The sequence below is a fragment of the Drosophila yakuba genome, chromosome 3R, assembly GCF_016746365.2.
Source record: "Drosophila yakuba strain Tai18E2 chromosome 3R, Prin_Dyak_Tai18E2_2.1, whole genome shotgun sequence".
Lineage (NCBI taxonomy): Eukaryota > Metazoa > Arthropoda > Insecta > Diptera > Drosophilidae > Drosophila > Drosophila yakuba.
In genome coordinates this window covers 29,700,240-29,723,096 of record NC_052530.2, presented here as the reverse complement: position 1 = coordinate 29,723,096, position 22,857 = coordinate 29,700,240, and the positions used below count along the sequence as shown (strand labels likewise).

Below are 22,857 nucleotides of genomic sequence, written 5' to 3'. Positions count from 1 at the left end.
ATTTAACTTTGCCCGCAAGCCAAAATGAATTTCTTCTGGCTGCAATTGACATGGCCCAAAAATGTTGGAAGCATGAAGGACTTGCTCACATGTGGTTTCTGTGGCACCACGTCTTTGTTTCCCGGCAAAATTGTTTGTTTCCCCAAGAAAGGGAATGAAGAATGACAGCTCATAATGAGCTTAATGGGCGCCATCTGTAGCGGCCTCAAGCGCATCTGCATATGCTTTTTTCCATTTTCATCTTGCCTGATTTTACTCAGATTTTCCAGATTTTCCAGATTTTCTTTCCCTATAAAGGAGTGTTGGCGTCGTCAAACTTGTAGTTACGGTAAAAACTCCGAATGAAATAATCAGGTTTTTGACAATATTTTGATACAAAATAATCAGTATTTTACGATAACAATAAAAGTAGTTGTCCAAGAGTAGAATGCCATACCTCGTTGAAATCGTAACAAAATTCCCTATCGATCCATGTACGCACATTGAAATGACTATTTTTGGCCATTTTTCGCAAATTTTGAAAATGCAAAAAATGGTCAAATTTTTTTTTTACGAAAACCGAAAAAGTAGGGATAGACTTAGTTAGCTATGTTTATTAGCAGCACAAAACAGTCCTCATTTTAACTGTCCATTTTTGGCCAAGTTATGGCGTAAAACCCGATTGAAAATATCCGATTATTTTTTCGATAGCAATGAAAATAGTTGAGAGTCTTTAAAAGTGCGTTAATGTCGCCACGGCTCATTGGTTATCGGCTGAATAAGAACTCTTGAGCCTGGAATGCAGAGAACGAGGTTCTCTCCCAATCCTAAAATCCATTTCCCTCTAGACCACAAAATTTTCCACCGACAGCAACAACAAGTGCAGCTCGGCTAGTGCAAAAAATGGCCCTGGAAAATGCATTGCCGTCGTTGGCGGTCACACAACCGCAGAGCTGGTAGTTTTGTTGAATGTTGAATGATTTCCTGACTGCTACTGCTGCATCGTTGACTCAACTTGGCCAAGACGAAATGGCAAAACCCAGCTTTCTGCCACTGCCAGTCACTTGTTGCCCTCGAGGAAGTTTACTTGCTGGCTCAGATCCAAGAGTTCGTTATGCTTTTGTCGGCCACACCACTAATTGGATTTTGGGTGGGATATAAATTAGGAATAGGACAATCCAAATATCATGGCCTTGGACAATATTTGGCTATGGCTTTGGCTTTGTAGAAAAGTAATCTGAAAATTCGAAATATTTATAAACTACTTATCTAAGACTTTCTCAGCAAGGAAATGGAAAGTTGATGGTTTGATGGTTGACACAATGTTTTTACAGGATTTGCGAGGCTTTCTAATTCAAACCAAAAGTCGACATGAAGAGGCACCCATATTTTCCGAGTGCCACATTCATCCGCTACGCAGCTGCAGCCTCGTCATATTCCGATCCCAAACCCAATAGCCTCGTGGCAATAAAGGAAAAGTGAACATGTCAAGATGTGACACATTTGATTGAACGCATGCAGGCCAATCAATTTTTGCTGCCGATGGAGGTGGAATGCGAGTGGGCCCAGTGCTCGCATTTGAATTCGTCAGCGGCTTTTGACTGATAATTGAAAACGTGTCAACAAGCCAACAATTTCCGCTAACACCGGCAGTCTACGTGCTGCGAAGTCGGCTGCCAAAATTACATTCTGGCCCAAAAACTGGCTTACAATAAAGTCTGTGCACGTGGATTTTAATCTAAGGCTGTGCCTGTGAAAGCGCTTAACCTGTCCAAATGGAAATCGCACTTTATGCAACCAAGGTAAAGTGCTTTGCATTTTATGAACCTTTTTTTCTCTGTCTTTCTTTTTTATTTGAAAGAATTGCGTGAATTCTTAGAATTTATGTCAATCAATCATTATTTATGTAAAGTTAAGTTCCTTACCATTCTTTAGAAGTTCTACTCTTAAAAGTTCTAACAAAAAGAATCAATTAAAAACTACCTATTCTAAGTCTCGTTCATAAATTTGCTAACATATATATTTCATTGATGCATTTTGTGATAATCATTGATGTATAAATAGAAGCATGTACACTTTGACTGATTACAGCCGTGTTTCCCAGTAACAACTTCTTATCTGGCATTCAAGCACGTAAAAAGTGAATCAGCCAGAGCTTTTTAAGTCCCAAGACCGGTAAAAAGGCGTGAAATTGCTATTTGCACAAATAAAGACGACGTCACAAGCTTGGCGTTACTTCCCTGCCTCAAAGGGGTCCGTCGGATTTCGGCTTCAATTGCCGAGGTCGTGTTAATCACAATGTAAACTGTATCAAATGCCGCAGACCTGAGGTCTTTCCGTGATTTGTGAGTAGTGTGTAGATATACATATAAAAAACCTGGGGTCGATTAGCGCTCGTGGTGGCCACTGATAGCAAACACAGAAATCTAATCGATCGCCAGACAGCTCAGTGTGCCGCGATATTTCAAGACGTTCGGACGTGAAAAGCACTATCTGCCAAAAGAATTTGTAAACAGTTTCGGAGAACTGAACTGCAAACAGCTGTGGGCACCTGAATCACCAGCCATGAATTTCAACTGGTGTGCAGGGCTCTTTGTGGTCTTGGCCTTGGTAGCGCCGATTTACACCGCTTGTCCAAAGGAAAACCAAATGTGCTTGAGAAACGGAACGTACCAGTACTGTGATGGAGAAGAGAGATATTTTACGGATGAATTGAAGCAAACAAATCTGGTTTACTGTGCGTCCATGTTCTGCGAACCGGAGGAGTTCCAGCACGACTACATAACGCGTAACCACGATCAAACGCCGCACCAGAACAAGTGGAAACGGGCTCGAATCGGCGAACGTGCCACGCTGCACGATGTGTGTCTGCTGCGAAACGGAATGCCGGTCACCAGGGAGTGTAGGGTGCAGGACAACCGAGCCCACTGGGAGTCCACCGAGCACTGGGATCCCGTGGTGTGTCTGAGGCGATTCAGGGAGCACACGATCAGCGGCGACTTGAACAGCTTGCATGACGATCTTCTGGAGGGCAGGAGGCGCACCAATGACACCCAGGGGCGTCGTGCGATGACTGGCATCATGAGGGACATGTTCCGGCAAAGGGATAGAACCCTTCTGCCCGCCGATGTCCACATGACGGGGCAGATGTTCGGCACCCTGATGCTGCAGGACAAGGATGCGACGGTCAGTGCGGACCTGGTGAGTGTGTGCAAGGAGATAATGTCCTGCGACAGCCAGGTGCTCAGACTATCCGCCCAGCTGAACGCCACCAACTCCCTGCTCAGCCAGTTCGAGAGCTACATGGACGCCCTGCCGGAGCAGCTGGTTCCCAAGGACAGATGCGGCAAGGTGGTGGCCAAGCCGACCAGTGATGCGACAGAGACGGCCGCCACCGGCGTGGAAACGTACAACTTCTCAGACATCGGTGTCCAGGCTCTGATTACCGGCAACATCAGCGTGTTCTTCGCCAACCCCGAATGCGATCGCATAACTGGCATAGCCATATTCTCTGCGCCGGGTGAGCAGCGCAAAACCTCCGCCAGTGGCTACTGGTACCGCTTCATCCGGTACACCGAGGACTTGGCCAAGGTGAAGGAGGAAGCCCATCTGGAGACAGCTGCCTTTCTGCCGGAGAATCTCTGGCGGCAAGTGAATGGCAGGGGAGCCACCTATCTCATCTTCAAGGTCTACGCCCACGATGCTCTGTTCGTGGAAACCTCACTGCAACGCACTCGCAAGCCTCGCAGCAAAGTAATCTCCATTTCCATTCCAGGATTGCAAAGTAAGAACTGCATTTTATTGGTTATTCAAGATTTGAACTAATTGGTATAACTTTCTATTCAATAGGCAATTTACTTTCTCTGCCATTGCCCTTTCTCCTGCGCAATGAGAACCTTCGCAATCCGGATTCAAAGGCCTTTACTTTTGGCAGTGGCTGTGGATACTGGAACTATGAGACCTGGTCGAACGAGGGAGTATTCACTGAAAGCAGCTCGGATCTCTTGAAAGACGCCATCATCGAGTGCCACACCTACCATCTCACGCAGTTTGCATTCCTGGTGGGTGGCAGCTATCGAACCAACGACCTTGGCGAGGAGGTTCTGATTACACCCATCAACGAGAAGGTGCTGGACATCATCTCGATAGTGGGCTGCAGTCTCTCCCTTCTGGGTATACTGGGCATATTCCTCACTGCGGCCCTCTTCAAAAGCTGGCGCAGTCAGGCCTCCACAAAGGTGTTGCTCCATCTTTCCCTGGCGATGTGTCTGCAGATGGTGCTCTTCGTGTTCCTGAACACGGATGATGTATCCGAAGCGCTCGTCGTGAATGGCAACATAGTTCGCTGTGTGGCTCTGGGCGCTGCCATGCAGTACTCCATCCTGGTCCTCTTCAGCTGGATGCTGATCATCGCCTTCCTGCAGTTCCAGCGCTACGTCACAGTGATCGGAATCGAGAGACCACCGCGCTATATCCTCAAGGCCGCCATTGTGGCCTGGCTACTGCCCCTGGTGCCCACCCTGCTGGTGGCCCTAATAGATCCCGACTCGTACGTCCCCACGGCTGCCCAACTCTCCACGGACACTGGCATCTGCTATCCATCGGGTTATGGCCTCATTTTTGGAGTGGTGCTGCCCGTGACCTTGATTACTGTGTCCAACCTGGTGATATTCGTGTATGTCTTCTATAGCATCTCGCACTCCTTGAGCCAGAGCGTCCATAAGAACGAGAAGAAAATGGTGGTCAAGCAGATACGCCTCTCCATAATGCTCTTCTTTTTGCTGGGACTCACCTGGATCTTTGGCATATTCGCCTTCATGCAGGCTGGAGTGGCCTTTTCATACCTCTTCTGCATCACGGCCACTATGCAGGGATTTGTGATGTTCATCTACTTTGTGCTCTTGGATTCCGCGAACCGTCGGCTGTGGGTGGGTCTGATATGCCCCACCAAGATGGAGATGGATGTCCAAAAGCGCCACACCGAGCTCCAGTCGATGACCACCTCCTCCACCAACTACGCCAGCCGATCGCATCAGTAGATGCACTAAAGTCCGTATTCCCAAACGAACAAAGGTCCTCGACCAATGTATTAATAACTTAAAAGTTATCCTTATTGATTGCCATTATGTATAGGTGCCTAATTTAAAATTAAAATAAAAATTCTTATACAACATAAGACACTGCTACAAAAGAGTCGATTCAATGAATATTAGTAGATGAAATTTGAGTGTTACAGGTGGAGTGGTAATCTATTCCCCATTTCGTCTCCATTTTCCCAATAGTCAAGCACTTGATTTTCCTGCTACCAAACATTCAGTTGCTGGCAGGAAAAGCTGAGCACCTGGTAAGTGTTGAGGCCATACAAATTTAAGCCAACTCCAGGCTTCTGAGTCTACAAGTGTGCACTTTGATTCCATTGCCAGGATGTCATGTCATGTGGAACGAAATGAACTTGATTCGAAGCCATGCTCGATTGGTATTTGCCACTACAGCTGGTTCGACCTCAAAAGTTTTCCTATTTAACTGCAGCTGGAATCTCGGAAAGGAAACCCCCTTTTTTTTGTTCACAATTCCGGTTTAAAATACTTGGGCTTAAAGCCATTGGCTGTCGTCGTAATCTGGCTTAGAAAGTAGTGCATTGCAAGTCCTTTTAATGCACTAAACTGCGGTTCGCAGTGGAAGCTCTTAAGCCGATTACTTGCGATACTTAATTGTAAAGCCACATATTGTGCAGTTATTAGCCAATTAAAGAGATCTCGATTAAAGTCCCCATCTAAGCAGATTTGACTTTTTATGCAACAACTGAGGATAAAGTTCTAACAAAAGGTTTAAAGGCGGTTGTGGACTTTATTTATCAAACATCAGCGTGAAATAAACTTCACTAAACAAGGAAACTCAGAGGGGTGCATGACAATCAAGTTCATTTCATTTCCGAAATTTCCACTCTCTTCATATTCGCAAAAGCGTACATATATCAATTGCAATCAATCAAAAAGTGAAAAGCTTTGAGGACTCGCCTGCATTCAAATGCAGAGACAGTGAAAGTGAAAGCGGTGCCGGGATTTCATTTTCCACTTTTACAGCAGCACTGCTGCCAATAACTCGAGTAGTATTCAGTAGTAAAGTTCACTTTGTTGCAAAATGTCTGCCAACCGAGGCTGAGCACCTGGTTAGTGCCGAATTCGTGCACTTTTTATTCAAGCAATGTTTGCTTTTATCCCAGCATTCCAGCAGCAAGCATTCGAAACTAAATTAAATGACTTCAAGTGGAATGAAATGAGTTGGCAGGCACGCTTGATTGCATTCCCGCCATCCCTTTGACTTCTTAAAGCTGCTCATCATCAAACTCTTGAACTACATTTTAAATTTTCAATTAGTCGTGCTAAATGCCATTGTCCGTCCGCTGGAAATGGCTCACTGGCAGCACTGCCAGCTGCGCAGGGATTCCAAATCAATTTTCCGCCGCAAAGTGCACTCTTGAAAGAAAGCCCCAAAGCCGATTACCGCCAATAGCGACCAACTGTAGCATACTCGTACTACAACTAAGCTGTTTGAACAGGTTACCTGTGCTGCGAAGTTACTATACATACTGCTCAACTAATTGTTGCTAAATAATGCAGTTGTGCTGGCCAACAGCTTTATCAAAAAGCAGGCGGAGCTAAGAGGATTGTCAATACAGAATTTTAAATGATTTCTCCACCTGAAAATGCATTCTCAATAGAGGCAATTTTAGGTAAACATATGCAACCACTTCAACACTAAGGTCCAATGACCTGGAACTTTTGGCCAGGAAACTCTTTAACTTTATTAGAATCACACTCCAGTACTTTTTTAGCATTCACCTGTTTGCAGGCCCAGCTTTTTGCACGTTTCTTGCCAGAGGACACACCCACGAGGATAGGCCAGGACATGTGCTACTATTAAAAATTATTTTCCTTTGCGCATTTCTGAGGACGCACGGCAAAGTATTTTACGATTCGAAACGTGCAAATGGGCAGCCTGCTGAAGTCGAAGTCGAAGTTGAAGTCAAAGTCGGAGTTGCTATGAAAGCCATTCCCTTGGACGCAGCACACCCGTATGTGTGGCTGATATGGCGTACGTGCACCCACCACATGAACCCATAAATATGTATTGATTTTCCATTCTCCATTCTCCATTCTGCTTATCGCCGGCTGAAGAAGTGGGGAAAGTCCTCGAGTCGCAGGAGCTTCGGCAGCAACAATGCCATCAGATCCAAGACAGAGTTATGATTATGAAAGTTTTTTAATGCGGCGCAAAGGGGACCAGGCCACGAAATGGAAAATAAATGCGAGAAATTTGCCGCAATTTGCGACGCCCTGGAGAGTCACTGAACCGCAAAGCTGCAGAAATGTTGTTTATCAAATATTTATCGCATTCACATACCGCATTTCGCATTTCGCATTTCGCTGGCAAATTGCAGCCAGACATGCAAATGGCGAAGCAATGCAGCCAAAGACAAAGGAGCTCAACATTTTTGCAGTTTCGCCAGTTTCTCATCGGAATTGAGAAATTGCTCGTAATCCAAGTGAGACATGTCTACATCACGAGTTCATTAATTCCGCCAGAAAATAAACTGTGCGTAGTACTACTCCCCGAATTCAGTAGAACCCATATGTTTCAGCTCCATTTGGCCAGACTAATGGGCCAAATGTGCCCCCCCCCCTTCGCCTGCCAGTAGCATGTGTGCCGAAAGTTGTGCAAAACGCTCATAACAAATGTGTTAGATGTGCGGAAATTTGTCAAGAGCATTTGCCACAACAAAACACGCGACTTACCACATGTGTGTGGCATGCCGTCCGCCTGAATTTGTATCAAACACATGAACTTTGGAATCATACCGTGTGCAGAGAAATTATATAAGTTATTATAAACATAAGCAGCTAGAAATGTTTGTATGGCAAAAGGCTTATATCAGCATCGATTTATGCTCTATTCGAACTTTGAAGTTTGCCTTTGTGTTAGTTTGGATTATAATGATTGAATATTTTTCCCTGTGCAGCCAAAACCAATACTCGCATTTGAAAAATAAACGAATATTACGTACACAATCTTCACGGCTGAGTTATTTGCGGAGTAATTATGGCCAGCACAATAACGAAATGTCATTTCAGTTGCAGCTTTGGCCAGCAGCTGAAAACGTGGCCAACAGCAATGACCAGCCAATTAAAACTGCCAAAAACTAATGCCACCGCAAAACTATGGTTGCTAGTTTTATGGCCGCGAAAGATCCACTTGAAATGTTCTACAATGTGCCAGTGCAATCGAGTGACTGTAATTTCGCAAAATTGAGATGTGAAATCCCGCGGCACCAAATGAAAACCATGTTTTTTTGGGCATTGGTTGAATCGAAATTTATTAGCAAACAAATGGGCAACAGCTGCCACGGCTTAAATCGGCTTATGAACTTTGGGGCCACTAAGCCTTTTAGGCCTAATTGCAAAGGACGCTTGAGAGCCGAAAAAGGACTGCGGTGCCCGCATCAAAGGAAGTATTTTTTTAATATTTTAATTGGAAAGAAGGCAAATTAAAATTGTCGCCAACAGCAAGGGAAACATAATTAAATATTGCCCAACTGCGTGGTTGCCATTCGAAAGGATTAATAAGCAATGCGTAAAAGATGGAATCTATCTTTGGTGCTTAAAGCTTATCAGATAAACAAAAGTATGGAAATTTGTGCCACATTATTGGTTTACCGGATTACAGATATGGAGATAAATGGAAGCCGCTAATTTCGTATCTTTAAAAGCTTTATCTGGTTTTGTCACAGCCGCCAAACTCACTTAGTCTTTAACTGCCTAACAATAAAAACGCGGTTCCTTGGCATTTTACTTGAGAGCAGAAACAGATTTCTGCGGCGAAACATTAATAAATCATCCGAAAAAGTGAAACTAAGGAGGATTTCTGTGCTCTCTGTGCGTCCCTTTTGCCATTTCATCTCGGAATAATTAAGGCAAACAGAAATGAATTTGTGCACGTGCTGCGTTTAAGAAATTGCTTTTTCCCACAACGTTCTCTGGGGCGCTCTTGACTTGCCCGCCTTTCCTGGGCTTTTATGTTTCGGCTGGTATTTGGTATTTCCTTTTAGCCAACCCCTACTATGCATTCATTCTTTTTTTAATTTTCGCCCGAGTTTGCACAAGTTGCCCCATGCCCCATGCCATTTGTTGCCGTTTTTTGTGTCAACAACACAAAGCCGCACACACATCGCCAACAGTTGCCCCATTCCATTCGCCATTATTCCATTCCGGTTTTATGTTGCGCAACGCAACGCCAGGCAATCCAAGACAATAGTTGCACGAACTTAGCATGTGCGAGTATGTTGCACTGCAGGACGCAACTCCTTTCGGGCATTCATATCTGCCAGTCGGTCGGCTGGGTCCTAATATGCCCCCCTATCCGTCCTTTGTTCCCCCTAACAGTTGGCCAAACAATGAAACGCAAAGCGGAAAAGTTTACAATTAGCTTGTCAACAATGGGCCGGCATACGCGGCGTATGCGTGATGTGCTTGCAGTGCCGGATTCTGCAGTGGGCTCTCTATTTGGGAAATATTCATTGCTGCAAGCCGGCAGCTGGGAGTTTTTCAATTGGAATCCTGGCTTGAAATAGAAAAATTATTTATAAATATATTTCCACTAAACCTCGACGGTTAATAAAAGCCACAAGCACCTTAGTGAGCTCCCCTTGCCAACACCCAAATGAAGACCCCAAAGTAATGCCCAAATTATTTTGGTAAATGCTCTCCATGCCAGGCTTAAAATCTTTTTGCATATTTTACGCGAGCAGCCCAAGTGAAGGGGAAAATAGTGATGTAATAAAAAGCGCGAAATGAGCGGGTGAAAGGGCACAAGGGGTTAAGTACCAATGGCAACATGTTGCCGGAAGTGTTGGCCCGCTATTTACGCGGCCAAAGTTGTTCGCTTTCCTGCGCGGAAAAGTCTTTTCCCCAAACTCGTGTGTGTGCGCTTGTCGAGAAGAAAGTTTTGCAGCATAAAAGGGTTAAGTGCAGAGCCCTGTACTAGGAATTGTGAAAGTTATGACTGCCTTGAGAAAGTGCATATAACAAACAAGACATTTAAGCCTGGCGGACTATTTTTAAATTGGTTCTAATTCTAATTGCATAAGCTTCTGGGCACAAGCGCCGTAGATATCATCAATTCCAGTAGTTAGGGAAAAATCCCCCCCATATTTTATGAATAATTACACACGCCAACATCACTTAATATCTATTTAAGCACTTAAACAAAGCAACTCAGAGTCAGTTCGCGATCGAAACTCGGATGAAATAGAACTCGATATTCTAGTCTCGCGTTGCCTCTGTGCATATAACGAAATCAGCAGAGCGAAAAGTCGGCTTGCGGTGTAATTAATGTAAACATACATATGCCAAAAATATTATCAAGGCTGAAAAACAAATTTCAAATCACAATAATTAAGCATCGCTAAGGTCAGTGAAGTGCGTTATAAAGCTCAAACTAATAACAAGATTATATAGTGCTGTGATCGATGAAAGCAAGTGCATCAATTTAAGCAAACTAAGTTTAGCAATTTGAATAAAAATGGCGGAGAAGGCATCTTTAGCCCAACTCAGGAGTTTGGAATGGAGGCGTTTGTTCAACATGTTCTACATAGAACCGGTGATTTTCATGCTGATATTTTCGTCAATGCTGTCAGGTGAGCGGAACATTGAATTGAAGTGATAAGCCCTCAGCGCGATCTTCCCATTAGGTATTGTCATGCGCAATCAGTTGATTTATCAGACCTGCACGGTCATATTCCAGTACAATGAAACCGATTGCGAGCTATTGGATAGCAATAACGCCAGCGCCGAAATACATGTTTGTAACTGCTGAAAATTTGAGTTGGGTATTGGTCATTGGCCATCGCTTCTTTTAGGCCATTGAGACGGAGCTGCAGGAGTACGTGGCCGACATGTTCCTAACCCGCACGCTCTTCGAGAGCATCGTGCCCGGCATATGTGGCCTATTCGTCGGTTCCTGGTCGGATCATTATGGCCGCAAGCCCCTGGCGATTGTCTCCATGGTGGGTGAGTTTTCCAGGAACTGCATTCAATGCAGAAGTAAGAGAAGTAAGGCGTTTTCCCACCAGGCTTCTCTGCCTCTTCACTGCTCTCGTCCGCCATCTGCTGGCTGTCCAGTTACTACATGGTTAATCCCTGGTGGTACACCTTGGCAGCCCTGCCACAATCTTTGCTCGGCGGATCGTGCGTCTTTTCCGTGGCAGTCATGTGCTTCATCACGGACACAACGGACATGAAGACCAGACCCTACAGGTGAGTGCCACCTCCATTAACTTGGCACATTATTTGCAATTCGATTTTCTTATTTGCAATTCTCAGAATGATCTTCTTGGAGCTCATAGCATTTGTGGCCCATACGAGTGGCTCCTTATTATCCAGTTTTGTCTATGCAGCCACTAGTGCCGCCTTTGTACAGAGTCTCTCCTGTTTGATAGTTGTTGTGGCCACACTATTTATTATCTTTTACCTGCCCGAAAGTCTTGGAATGTGTCCAGATAAGGACGAAACACCTGAAGCACCTGAAAAAGAAAAGGAAATCGTTGTCACACCTGAAACACCTGATAAAGAAAAGGAAATCGTTGTCACATCCGAAACACTCGATAAAGAAAAGGAAATCGTTGTCACAACTGAAACACCTGAAAAAGAAAAGGAAATCGTTGTCACAGTTTCGGATCAGAAAATGAATGAAGCATCAACTGAAGCATCAGTCGACAATCGTGAGGATCCCCCCAAATACGAGTCCATAGAAAAACCTCCCTTGGAAGGAGCTGAAGCTGAAGAAGCTGGTTTGTTCAGCTTTAAACACATCAAGGACATGTTTAGCACCTGCTTGAAGAGGAGGGAAAACAATGCTCACACCATTATTTGGCTGGTTACTTTGGCCGGCTTTGTCTCGATTTTTGTCGGCGGTAAGTCTGGTTGAGTTTTCTTGGGAATCCAATCAGTTTATGTGCTGATATCCTTGCAGATGGCGTCATGACTGTTTGGTACTTGTTTGTGCGCCAACAGTTTCACTTCACAGTGCGTGACTTTACTATTTTTAATACTGTCAGTCAATCAGTGCCCATGGTGGGTGCTATTTTGGGTATTCTTATTCTGCGAAAGGTACTTTGCACAGAGCATTCAATTGAATACAGAATATTGCCTATATATATATGGTTTATTTATATAAACTTAGCTGTTGGGACTGTCTGTGGTCACCATGGCCTTACTGTCTCTCATTTCGGAGGTGGCTTGCAATATTGCCAGAGGATTTGCCTACCTGCCTTGGCACCTCTACGCATCTGTTGCCCTCGGAGTCTTTCGCTCCATTGAGGGACCCATGTGCCGCACCATTGTATCGAATATAGTTCCTGCCTCCGACACTGGTAAGTAATAGTTAGTTAGTTAGTGGCACAACAGCCACCTTAATGTAATTTTTGTTATCAACACAGGTAAACTGTTTGCCATCGGCAACATCGTGCAATCATTCGCCCCCTTTGGTAAGAAGCCTTGAAATTCGCTGAATCTTTGCCCATCCATCACTTTTCACTTCCAGTCGCCGCTCCTCTGTACACGGCCATCTATAAGGGATCCCTGGCCAGCAATCCTGGAGGATTTAATTTCCTCAGCGCCGCTTTATATTTGATAGCGTTTATCCTGATGGGGTGAGTATGGCGGTCCGGCGATCCATTGCCACACTAAATGATTTTGAATAAATTTATTGCAGCTGTGTGATGCGAATTAAATTGAAGCACCGAAAGTTCTACGCCAAGACGCTCAAATAGCCAAGTAAACTGAATTTCCATCAATATTGATTGTGGCAAGTTTGCCAACTTTCCAGTGCTTTGTTTATGCTTAAGTCGAAAACTTTGTGTGGACAGCATTAAATCACTGGGTTTTGTGTGCAGCAGCACTTCTCTGTATTTAGCTAATTTAATTTGCATACCGCAAGCGAAATACTCGTACATCATCATGTTGCAGGATTAACCAACGTTAGTTGCCAGTTAAACTAATCGAATTTCAGAATGTCATGTTCTGCACAGTCAACCATTTATCGAAGCATTCTATTACATCAACTGGACATAAGTGACTACTTTGGCATGCATTTCCATCGAAATCGGACCTAATTGCTGTCCATGTGTAATGCTTTGTTGCGGTTATCATTTCTGGTCCAGGGCCCTTGTTGTCCTTGTTGTTTTTGCTGCAGGCATTTGGGGCATGCCTTATGCATGAGCTTTTAATAGTGCATAATTTATGGGGCAAAGTTTGCGCAACATATTCGCAAAGTTCAAACATATTCGGAGAGTCGTTTTGGATTCATTTGGACTCGTTGTGACTTTGGCACGTACCGCATGAATTCGTAATGTCGCCAATGCCAAAAGTTCACAGAACACACAATTCGCAGCAATTTGAATTGTTAAACGCCGACCCTGTCGCTGATTAAATATTAAATTGCGACTCTACTCTGCGCACAAAGGTGGCTCGTATGTCACTTGTCAGTTGTGGGCAGGCGTATCCTGCCCCTCCTCTCACTCGTGGCCACATCCAAGCCCCGGCAATCAGTATCGGGTTAAGTTAACCCCGCGCGTGCAGCAGAAATCTACGAACCGAAACCGAGTCATCAAATCACAGTCTTGTCTGCGGAAAACCATTTGTCGTGCGGCATTTAAGTCGAGGGTGCTCGGAGAACGCTTTAATGCCGCCGCCACGCGTGCACCATAAACGAATTCGCAGGACATGAACTTTGCACTTGCACTTGCACTTGAAACCCAATGGAGATGTCTTTGTTTTTGCCACGGGGGGAAAACTTTGATGCGTATGCGTGTGCTGCCAGCATTTCCGCTCTTTTCCGCGTCACAAACACTGATGGAAAAGTGTCACCAGAATATGCACAAAAAACGGAAATCTGTTTGTTGGTACAAAAAGTGTGCCAGATAAGTCGTTAAAAAACTGCAAGAGAAGCGATCGTTGAGTGGAAGAGATAGCCAAAGTAAAACTTTTATTGAAGGTATCTATCTTGTGCAAAACTTTTCTCTCAGTGCTAAAAGTATGTCTAATTGAACAGCCCGATAAGACGCAAATAAAACTTTAAAGAGGGACAACAAAGCGGCGACCACTTCCGGTGTCGATGATTGATGGGCGTTTTAGTGGCCCGAAGTCGGCAGAAGTCCACACGGCGCATACGTAATCGTTTATTAAACAAAACGAATTATGAGCTGCCAGCGGGCCCAACGACATGCAAGTGTTGACGAAGGTCAAGTTTAGCTTTATCCTTTGCCAAGCGCTGCTTTTCCCAACAACAGACATCAAAAGAGCATAAGAGCAGTGGGTGAAAGTAACGTAAGTCCTTACGTTATCACGTAGAGGGAGAGGACTCTCTCTCTCTCGTGATTACACGGACATTTTCGCTCTCATTTTCCTTCGCGAACTATAAAGCCCGAGAGCGCGGCCGAAGTCGGGTTAGTTTGCTGAAGACTTCCGCACGATACGGTCGTCAGTTTTTCCGGGCTTTTCCGACTTCGCTTATCGTCGCGTCCTCGCCTCATTTTCCGTAGCACGCTTATCAGCGCAAGAACGCGTCGCGTGGAAATGCCGTCGGTGGAAAGGCAGCTGGCATAATTCGTTGCCTACTTCAGGGCGCAGCAGCACATCAACTGGATTTTGCCGACAGCCCATTAATCAGGATACCGCACACCTGCACACCTGCACCGCTGCACACCTGCAACCATGTTTTGGATTTTACGGCGCACCGGCGCCGCCAACTTCTTCAACTCCTTCAACAACAACTGCAGCTTTTCCAAGAGCAACTCGAACGGCGGTAATCACAGCAACAGCACACAAGGTGAGTTCCCACACCTGGGCAATCAATTAGTTCAGTTTACTGCAAAAGTCCGCCCTCAATTAGGATAATTTATCAATAATTAGCGGACTAATCAGTCGGTAAGTCAACCATAAATGGTTGCAGCACTGATATTAACTTGGGCAGTGTATTAGTCGGTAAACTAGAAAAGTTGTCTAAGGATCAGCTAGTTGTCCTTATCTTGTGTCCCATAGATCAATCTACAAAAGTGTAGTTTCACATTTTTCAAACGAGAGTTATGCTATCTTGCACTCTGATTGGCTGAATCGTAACTCGAATCACTTAAAATTGATTGACTTCAAATTGTCAGCTGACTTCATTCGTGTAATCAATTAAGTTACAATATGACATCCAAGAAAATTACGCAGATCATAGACTGAAGCACAAAATCCCACTGCCTTTAACAGACAAGATTGTTGCGGACGATTAAAGCCAACTGGATCACGATGACAATCTAGACTACGCGCAGATATATCTACATTTTCCAAGATGGAATTTCAACAAGTCAATTTCCCTTCAAGTGCGAAGGTGCACTTCACGATTTTCCCGATTTGCCATGCCAGACATGTATCAGTTGAGGCATGGGTTTCATTCATAAGCCAAACACTCGCTCGTTATCAAAACAAGTTAATTAAAATTCCCGAAATGACTTGTGGAGTATAGGCCCCGAATAAATGTATATTGTGCTTCCCTGCACACTCCTATTGTTCGCCTTTATCTGTGCCGTATGGAAAAGTGGAGGAAAGTGGGAAAAGCATGGGGAAAGGTGGGAGAAGTGGGAAAAGCAATTGGGGGAAACGAGGCAAAGTAAATAACATCGAGATCCTACAACCCACGCAATAATGAGGCTCTGCACGTGTGAGCCAAGCAGAAAACGTGGTGCGGATGTGACTGCCGAAAGGAAAACACTTTTCTTTTCGCCTCTCCCCCACCCCCCAAGATGCTTTTGTCTAAGCGCTAAGTCTCGCACCCTCCAAAAATTTTCTGGGGGGAAAAAAGCGAATGGTTCTGGTGGGGATTTCGCCCGAGGCTGGTAATTGAAATTTTTAGTTGCTTTTGTTGACTTTGTCGCGCGAATTCAAAGTTTGCGCAATTTCATTTTAAGCATCAATAAAATATTAGATGCCCAGACCCGCCGAATCACATGAATATTTAACCACCCACATGCGAATAATAATCGACCATAAATAAATGGCGGCTTTATGCTGGCTCTCAATCCGTTTTTTATTATAAAATAATTAGCGAACGTTCGCAAAGCTAATTAAAAGCAAGCATGGGTAATGTGCAATCAAAATGTTAATCACAAATTTTTAATTATGTTTACCAACTTTCTTTGTTTTTGTGGCGAACCGGATAGTTTTTGGCAGTATTGATTTTCCCTGATTGAATTTGCTCTTCGCAAATTGCAAACTCTCACTTATTTGTACGTATAATTATGTTTGAAAATGCAGAGTATATAAAACTGCTGTTTGCTTTAGAGAGCAGCTGTGGCATATAGAGTTACTTAAAGGGCTTCTAGCATTTGATTTACTACTGCCAGCAGCTGTTGCCCAGAAGAAAAACAAGTTGACTTCGGCTTGAGCCACCCACTTTTCACCACCTCATCTAGAATTCTCGCCTTGACGGAGAAAAACAAGTAATATTTAATGAATTTCCCAGATAAATGCGTTCGAATGGATTTGTAAACAATGTGCTTAATGTCAGGACAATAATTGAAAGCTTTTTCACACATCGCAAATTGCCATTACTCACTTTGCAAATTCGCCAGCATTTATCACATTAATAGCAATCACAATTTTTTCAATCAACCATGCCAGGCGCTAAATTTAATCGTAAAAAATGTAATTTGCCAACTCACAATGCACAACGCACAAGTGACAACAATAACAAGACGACGCCCTTAAGCTTTTGTCAACATATGTACTGTTGTTCGGCCCACGAGGCGGAAAAGCGGGTAAAATGGTGGAAAAGGGGGCGTGGCCGAGATTTATGTGCGTTATGCAAATTCTGGGCAACATATGGCCGCGGCATTAACCGATAATTATGACAGCCATTTGTCATTGATAATAATGCGTTTGTGCATTCAATTAGGCAAATTGTAAAACAAGCAATGGCAATTAGGCTAGGCCTGTTGTTTTGGGTCCATGTCTGGTGTCCACACACAAATATCAGCGTACAAATGATGATTAATGGGGAAACCAGAGAGAGACTTGTTTATTTGCATCACAAGCTATGGAAGAAGCTGAATAAAGTGCCTTATTTATTTTCACAAAATACCAACAATAGCGTGATTTGCAAAGAAATTTGTTTGCTCACGATAGTTAAGAGCAAAGATCTAAAAAATATAAAAAGTAGTTATAGCAGATGTTATATAGTTATAGATGAGTGTCATCCTCTTTAAACTATTTATCGTGTGTTCACATTACTGTTTTGAACACAGCTGTTTTCACAGCCAATTAGCCGAAGGTCCTGCGGAATATTTGTTTTGATTTTCGCTTTTTTCCAGCTCTGTTTGCTATGTTTTTTTTTTGGTTTTCCATGCTCTGCTCGCTGGCCATCAAATGTGGCTCACTTTGGCTGGCGGCATCATTAGTTCGTGCCTTTGGTCAGACATCAGAAATAATACAAATAACAATGGGGCAAGCAAAATGTATCATAAATTATGGTTGGCATTCGGGCAGGCATCGAAAACGAGTGTGTATCCCAAGCGCAGCATGAGAAGAATTATTAGGCATTTATCTGGCGTATTAATATCGCCGCTCCTGTCTGCACTGTACGCTTTTCCAGCTTTTCCAGCTATTTCGGCTTTTCCGAGCCATGATTTATATTTCCTTGCCGGCGGGCGGCATCATTTGTAATAATTTGTGCTGTAATTCTAAAGTAAAATCGAGAGAAACTTTTATCTTGTGCGATTACGAGACCGGGGCAAACTTAAAGCCCATAGTCATAAATTTCCATCCAAGTCCCAGAGCAGAAAACATCGCGCTAAATGTTCGCCGCTCTGCGGTCCACAATTTGGCGATAAAATTGAGTTTCAGATCGCCTCACGGTCTGCCGCCTTTTCGACAGCAATCTCGGGCGACTTTCCACCTTCCACCTTGCACCAGTTTTTTACTCAGTCCGTCATATCCTGCGAATGTTTGCTCCCCATGTGCGTTTTTTACTTCCATTTTTCGACACACTTTTAATATTCATGTTCGTTTTTTCGTCCTGGGCTGCCACAATAATACGAGCATTTAATGGTTTTTTATTTGCGGGCAAATGAAATAGTCGTCACAAGGCGTTTTAAAGGTTCTACACAGCAGTTTATTCATACAAATGAAATTCACTTTAATTCAGTTGTCAAGCCATTGAATTATTTTCATTTCATTCGGTCGTGGGAAATTAATGAAATCAAAAGAGCACAGAAATTAAAGACTCTGCTATCGTGCTTGAGCACTTTGACTTTAGTTTATTTGAACATTTAAATGCGATTAAGTCGTGCGAATTGCCAATTTCGTGTCGTCACGTATACGCACTGTTGAACTCGATTGCAATTAAAGCCAGCACAAAGACAAAGACAAGCCCACATAATGAGCTGCTAATGGCTAGTGCGCCATAAAAATACCGCAGCAAAGTCAGCACACCATCTATTTTTCGGGGTCCGTAAATAAAGCCTTTCGAAATCTCACCGCACCGCCAGCCACTATATTTATTGTCCTTTCCCCAATCACACGCAGTGCACAAACAAAGCCCACAATAAATCTCATTTTATCACTACGGAGCTTCGGGACTTCGAGGACATGCAGGCAAATACAAGGAAGTGCGGAAACTTTTTGTCTCAACGGCAGGTCCTTTCGCAAATATCAAAAGCGGCACAAAAGCCTCCATAAATTGCCTGATGCATTGAGGAACATTTCTCAATTTTCACGCCGAGCAATAACAAAGAAACTTGCTCCATAAAGCGTGAACAAAAGTTATGCACTGGAAAAACTAATGCGTTACTGTGAAAATATGTTCAGCACACTCCGACAGCTGAAACAATTCAAAAGCAATCAAAAGAGATTGCGTTTGGATTGTTCTTTTTTTTGTCTACTGCGAAAACATTTAAAATATGATGCTTTTATTCAGGTAGAGATGCCAGAGAAGTTATATGGTTTTCTATTTATTTTAAAATAAACGAGTAAAGTTCCCTTTAATGTTTCTTTAAAATAAAAACAAACATATATTATATGTTTTCTACTTTAGATCTGTACACAAAAAAACACTTGCACACACTTTTGTGCTGAACCATGAATAGAAACCAGCTCAAAGGCAAAAATATGTCCATAAGGCCCAAAGGACTTTCGCTACATTTTCCACAGAATGTTTTATCAATACGAGCAGGCTTTTATTTAGCAAAGTTTTTCATGCATTTTCCACCTCATTTTATGGCAGACAAATATGTGAAGCGGCCCCCACGGAAGGCATATGGACGACTGAGTGCCGAGGCCGATGATGCCGTGTCACTTGGCCACAAAATCGATGATCCGTTCGATGAGCTAGACGACTTTGAAATGCTGGCAGCGAACTCCGCCACCGCCGGCTGTAGCAGTCAGGGAGCAGGAGAAGCCAATGGCAACGTCAATGTCAACGGTGGCTCGGGTTCTGGTTCAGGTTCAGGATCCACAGGAGCGGCAGGCTGTGGGAACGGCAATGGAAATGGTAATGGCAACCTGGCACTCCTGCCCTGCATGGACGCCGATTGCCAGGGCAACTACGAGGTGGAGAGCGCCCTCTGCGAACTGGGCCTGTGCCAGGCGAAAGCCAAAACATCAAAGGACCTCGGCGCAGGCGGCACGTCAACATCGAAGGAGATTAACGAAAACACAATAAGTCGACTGCATGCGCTGGCCATGGCGGATGACGATGATGACTACGGTGAGTGTTGGGTCCACAAAGCCATAATGCAGGCGATGCAGGCGGATGGGGTACAGTGGAGCCTCGAGTGGGCGGACAACCTTTGACTGACTAAGCTAAGGAAATATCAATAATTTCCTCAATAACATTGCCGCTTATTTGTACATTATAGTTTATCAGTAGTTTCAAATACCTCCTTTTATTATCCCGAAATATTTCCACTTCAGGGAAACACTGTTTCCAAAGCCTGCTCTATAGTTACCCAATTTTCAGATGAATCACTCACCTGCAACGTGTGCGACCGAGCTTTCCATTGTCACCGTCAGTTGGCTTCGCACCAGCAGAAGAAGCGACACTTCGGGTAAGGGAAATGCACTTAATTAAGCCAGCTCTCGCTTTTCATCAGCATCTCGCCTTTCTTCCGTGTTTTTCTCTCCGTTCCTGGTGATTTTCCCGCCCAACAGTTGCAGTGGCTGCGATAGTTTGTTCCCGTCGCTAATGCTGCTGGAGCATCACAAGGAGGAGTTCGAGCACTGGAGCGACGAGGAGATGGGTCGCAGGGTCTGCTGTCGCCGGAACAGGTGCGACGACGACTATTTCACGGACACCGACTCCTTCATCAGCGACGCGGAGAGCGAGGATCTGGAGAGGCTGTTGTAAATACAGGACACCGAGCCGAAGGATGGCAGTGACTGAAGGGAGGGACTGAAGGGACAGGGGACTGGATTTGAATCAACCCAGCCGAAAAGTAGCCAGCCGTCCATCCCCATTAATGCTGGGCGGAATGTCCTGCGGCGCCAACTGGATGGGAAGGACTTGGGACTTGGGAGGACAGCCAACTTGGAATTGGGCGCTCATCTTCTGATGAAGATTGACACACGGGGCGGACCGCTTGTCATCCTAATGAAAATGAATTAAACCCCAATCGGGCTGAACGCAAAGCCGCAAGCCAAACAATGAAAACTGTTGGTCAGGACCCAATACCAAAAAACAAAAACCAAAAAACCAAAAACCCGATAAACAAAAACAAAATGAGACGCCAGGACAAGATATAAAATACTTGTGGACTGTGCGTTGTCTGTACTTTTAGAGTTCAACTACGAGAGACCCCGTTGGGGGTCTAAAAACCAAGTTATAAATATAAATGTAAATGTATATCTATGTGTGTGTATAATGAGCTAGTCGAATACGAAACTCCATAAATGGAAATCATATCATTAACGACATATGTGTAAGCCCCAGGACAAATGCAAAAACTATTTACCAAACGGAATGGAAAACCAAAAGAAACCCAATGTATTTTTCAATAAATAAAACTGTGCGAAACCGAAGCATGTTCAGCAATCTGTACTCGTTCATTAGGGATCCCATAAATTTGCAGTTATTGCTGAACACTTAAGGCAAATGGCAAGCAATTAAAATTTCAGATTTATACTCCTGAGCTCATAAGTATGCCGCAATATTGGCGACTGGACGAAGAACAACACAACTCCCCGAAAATAATAATGCCTTGTGGACATTTCTTAAATTATTCAGCGGGCGATGCGGGGTTTATTGTGGCATCATTAAAACTTGATTGACTTGATGATGAGCAAATGAAGTGGGCGAAATCAGCGCGTCGCTTTTGTAGGCGAAAAACTTTGCCCCTCTTCAAGGCCATTCAACGTTTAAGCTCGCACCCAAAAATAATTTCCGCCGCAAAAGTTGAGCATTAACCTTGAAGGAGCTCCACTAAGTAGCATACACATTTGCTAATGTCTCTCGCACTTCGGTAATTCGGTAAGCAATTTCATTTGGCCAAAAGGGTTCATATTTCGCTTTAATGACCATCGAGCAGCGATAACTGTTTGCCACGAACATTCCGTGCAAACTGCTTGCGGGAAGTTGCCCTGCTTGGTCATTCAACTGCTTGTTTCCGGTTATTGTTTTCTTAAACAAACAAGACGTGTGCTTATTAAGATAAATAAAAAGATAGATAAAAGAATATTATCATTATAAATAGTGAATGATATATACATGAATTCTCTCTGAGCAGCTGCAGGAAGCGTGTGTTTTCAAATAAAATCTCCCTTTCCCTCATCCCTTCGCATACATTAACCGAGAAAGGAATTGTATGTTTTGGGTTTTTTGATGGCGACTTTCGCCGGAAGAGGAAATCAGCCATCAGAAATCAGCATGGGGAGTGGGAGCGAGGGAGCACGAATTTACCCTAACAGATAAGTAAATTCATTTCCCATGCTCGACCGGAGAGCCAAATGATCCCGAGTGGTGGCCTTGTCCTTGGAACATCCAACGCAGGCACGTAAAATGGATTAGCAGAAAGTTTTCCACCGTAATACCTACTCCCACATACCAACATACCTACATACCACCAAAACCTGATTGATGCTCCACCTTCCTAGGAGGAAAACAATGGGTTTGGGCCACAGCCTGGGAATTGGGAATCCATGGGTAAGCAGCATATGTCCAGAACCACCTCGTGTGGACAGCTCATTTGACATTTTGATGGATGCAAAGCCATAAAAGGATCTCCACTCCACTCCGCACCACTCCACTCTGGTGTAAGCATTAAATTTTGATTTGATTTTATTACGGCACTCGTAAACATTTTATGTGTACATCATACGCACTGTTGGCCAGCCATTTACATAAAAGCCAGCCATCCAGATAGACAAAACCACAGGGTCGGCGCAATGTTTATGTGGCTACATATTAAAACTCGCTTTCCACAAGCCCATTTGAGAGCAGAAAAAATTTACATAAGCCATTAAGTGTCCTTTTAGCCGATGTTTTGTATAGGTGAGTTTTGATCCACCTCAAATGGCATTGCCTTCATTAGTAGGTAAGTAGGAAAATTGCATTTCCACCGCTTCCGTAAATCCTCTGACAGGCCATCAAAGCCCCTAACAAAATGGAGAAGCTCCTGCATTATTATCAATGCAGCGGCAGTGAGGAAAAAACGTGCATTTTTTGCATGCCAATCAGGCCAATTTGTAACGAGGCAAATTGAGTTTGAGCCGACAGGCAGTCTAAGCCCTTTTTCGTGCCTGCAAGGCCGCAAGGCAGCAAGGCAACCATTAGCTAATTAAGACGCTCCGA

At 44.0% G+C, this 22,857-nt stretch overlaps 3 protein-coding genes across 4 annotated transcripts; all 3 read left to right on the top strand.

The window, feature by feature from the left end:
• Nucleotides 1-2,423: 2,423 nt before the first annotated feature.
• Nucleotides 2,424-5,170, top strand: LOC6538967 (adhesion G-protein coupled receptor G7). The gene is made up of 2 exons (XM_002099434.3): nt 2,424-3,763; nt 3,829-5,170. Exons 1-2 carry the CDS (start codon nt 2,545-2,547, stop codon nt 5,016-5,018), a joined length of 2,409 nt encoding a protein of 802 aa, XP_002099470.1. The 5' UTR covers nt 2,424-2,544; the 3' UTR covers nt 5,019-5,170.
• Nucleotides 5,171-10,268: 5,098 nt separating this feature from the next.
• On the top strand, nt 10,269-12,943 carry LOC6538966. Of its 2 annotated transcripts, XM_002099433.4 has the most exons (10): nt 10,269-10,672; nt 10,727-10,836; nt 10,895-11,045; nt 11,108-11,291; nt 11,358-11,947; nt 12,007-12,143; nt 12,217-12,406; nt 12,473-12,520; nt 12,577-12,685; nt 12,748-12,943. In XM_002099433.4, the coding sequence occupies exons 1-10, from the start codon at nt 10,558-10,560 to the stop codon at nt 12,803-12,805; spliced, it is 1,692 nt and encodes a 563-aa protein (XP_002099469.1). In that variant the 5' UTR covers nt 10,269-10,557; the 3' UTR covers nt 12,806-12,943. The 2 variants fall into 2 exon arrangements, with proteins under 2 accessions (XP_002099469.1, XP_039231489.1); XM_039375555.2 differs by lacking the exons at nt 10,269-10,672; nt 10,727-10,836 and having other exon boundaries at nt 10,928-11,041.
• Nucleotides 12,944-14,479: 1,536 nt separating this feature from the next.
• Nucleotides 14,480-21,102, top strand: LOC6538965. Its single transcript, XM_002099432.4, has 4 exons — nt 14,480-14,862; nt 19,297-19,779; nt 20,032-20,119; nt 20,223-21,102. Exons 1-4 carry the CDS (start codon nt 14,748-14,750, stop codon nt 20,416-20,418), a joined length of 882 nt encoding a protein of 293 aa, XP_002099468.1. The 5' UTR covers nt 14,480-14,747; the 3' UTR covers nt 20,419-21,102.
• Nucleotides 21,103-22,857: the final 1,755 nt, after the last annotated feature.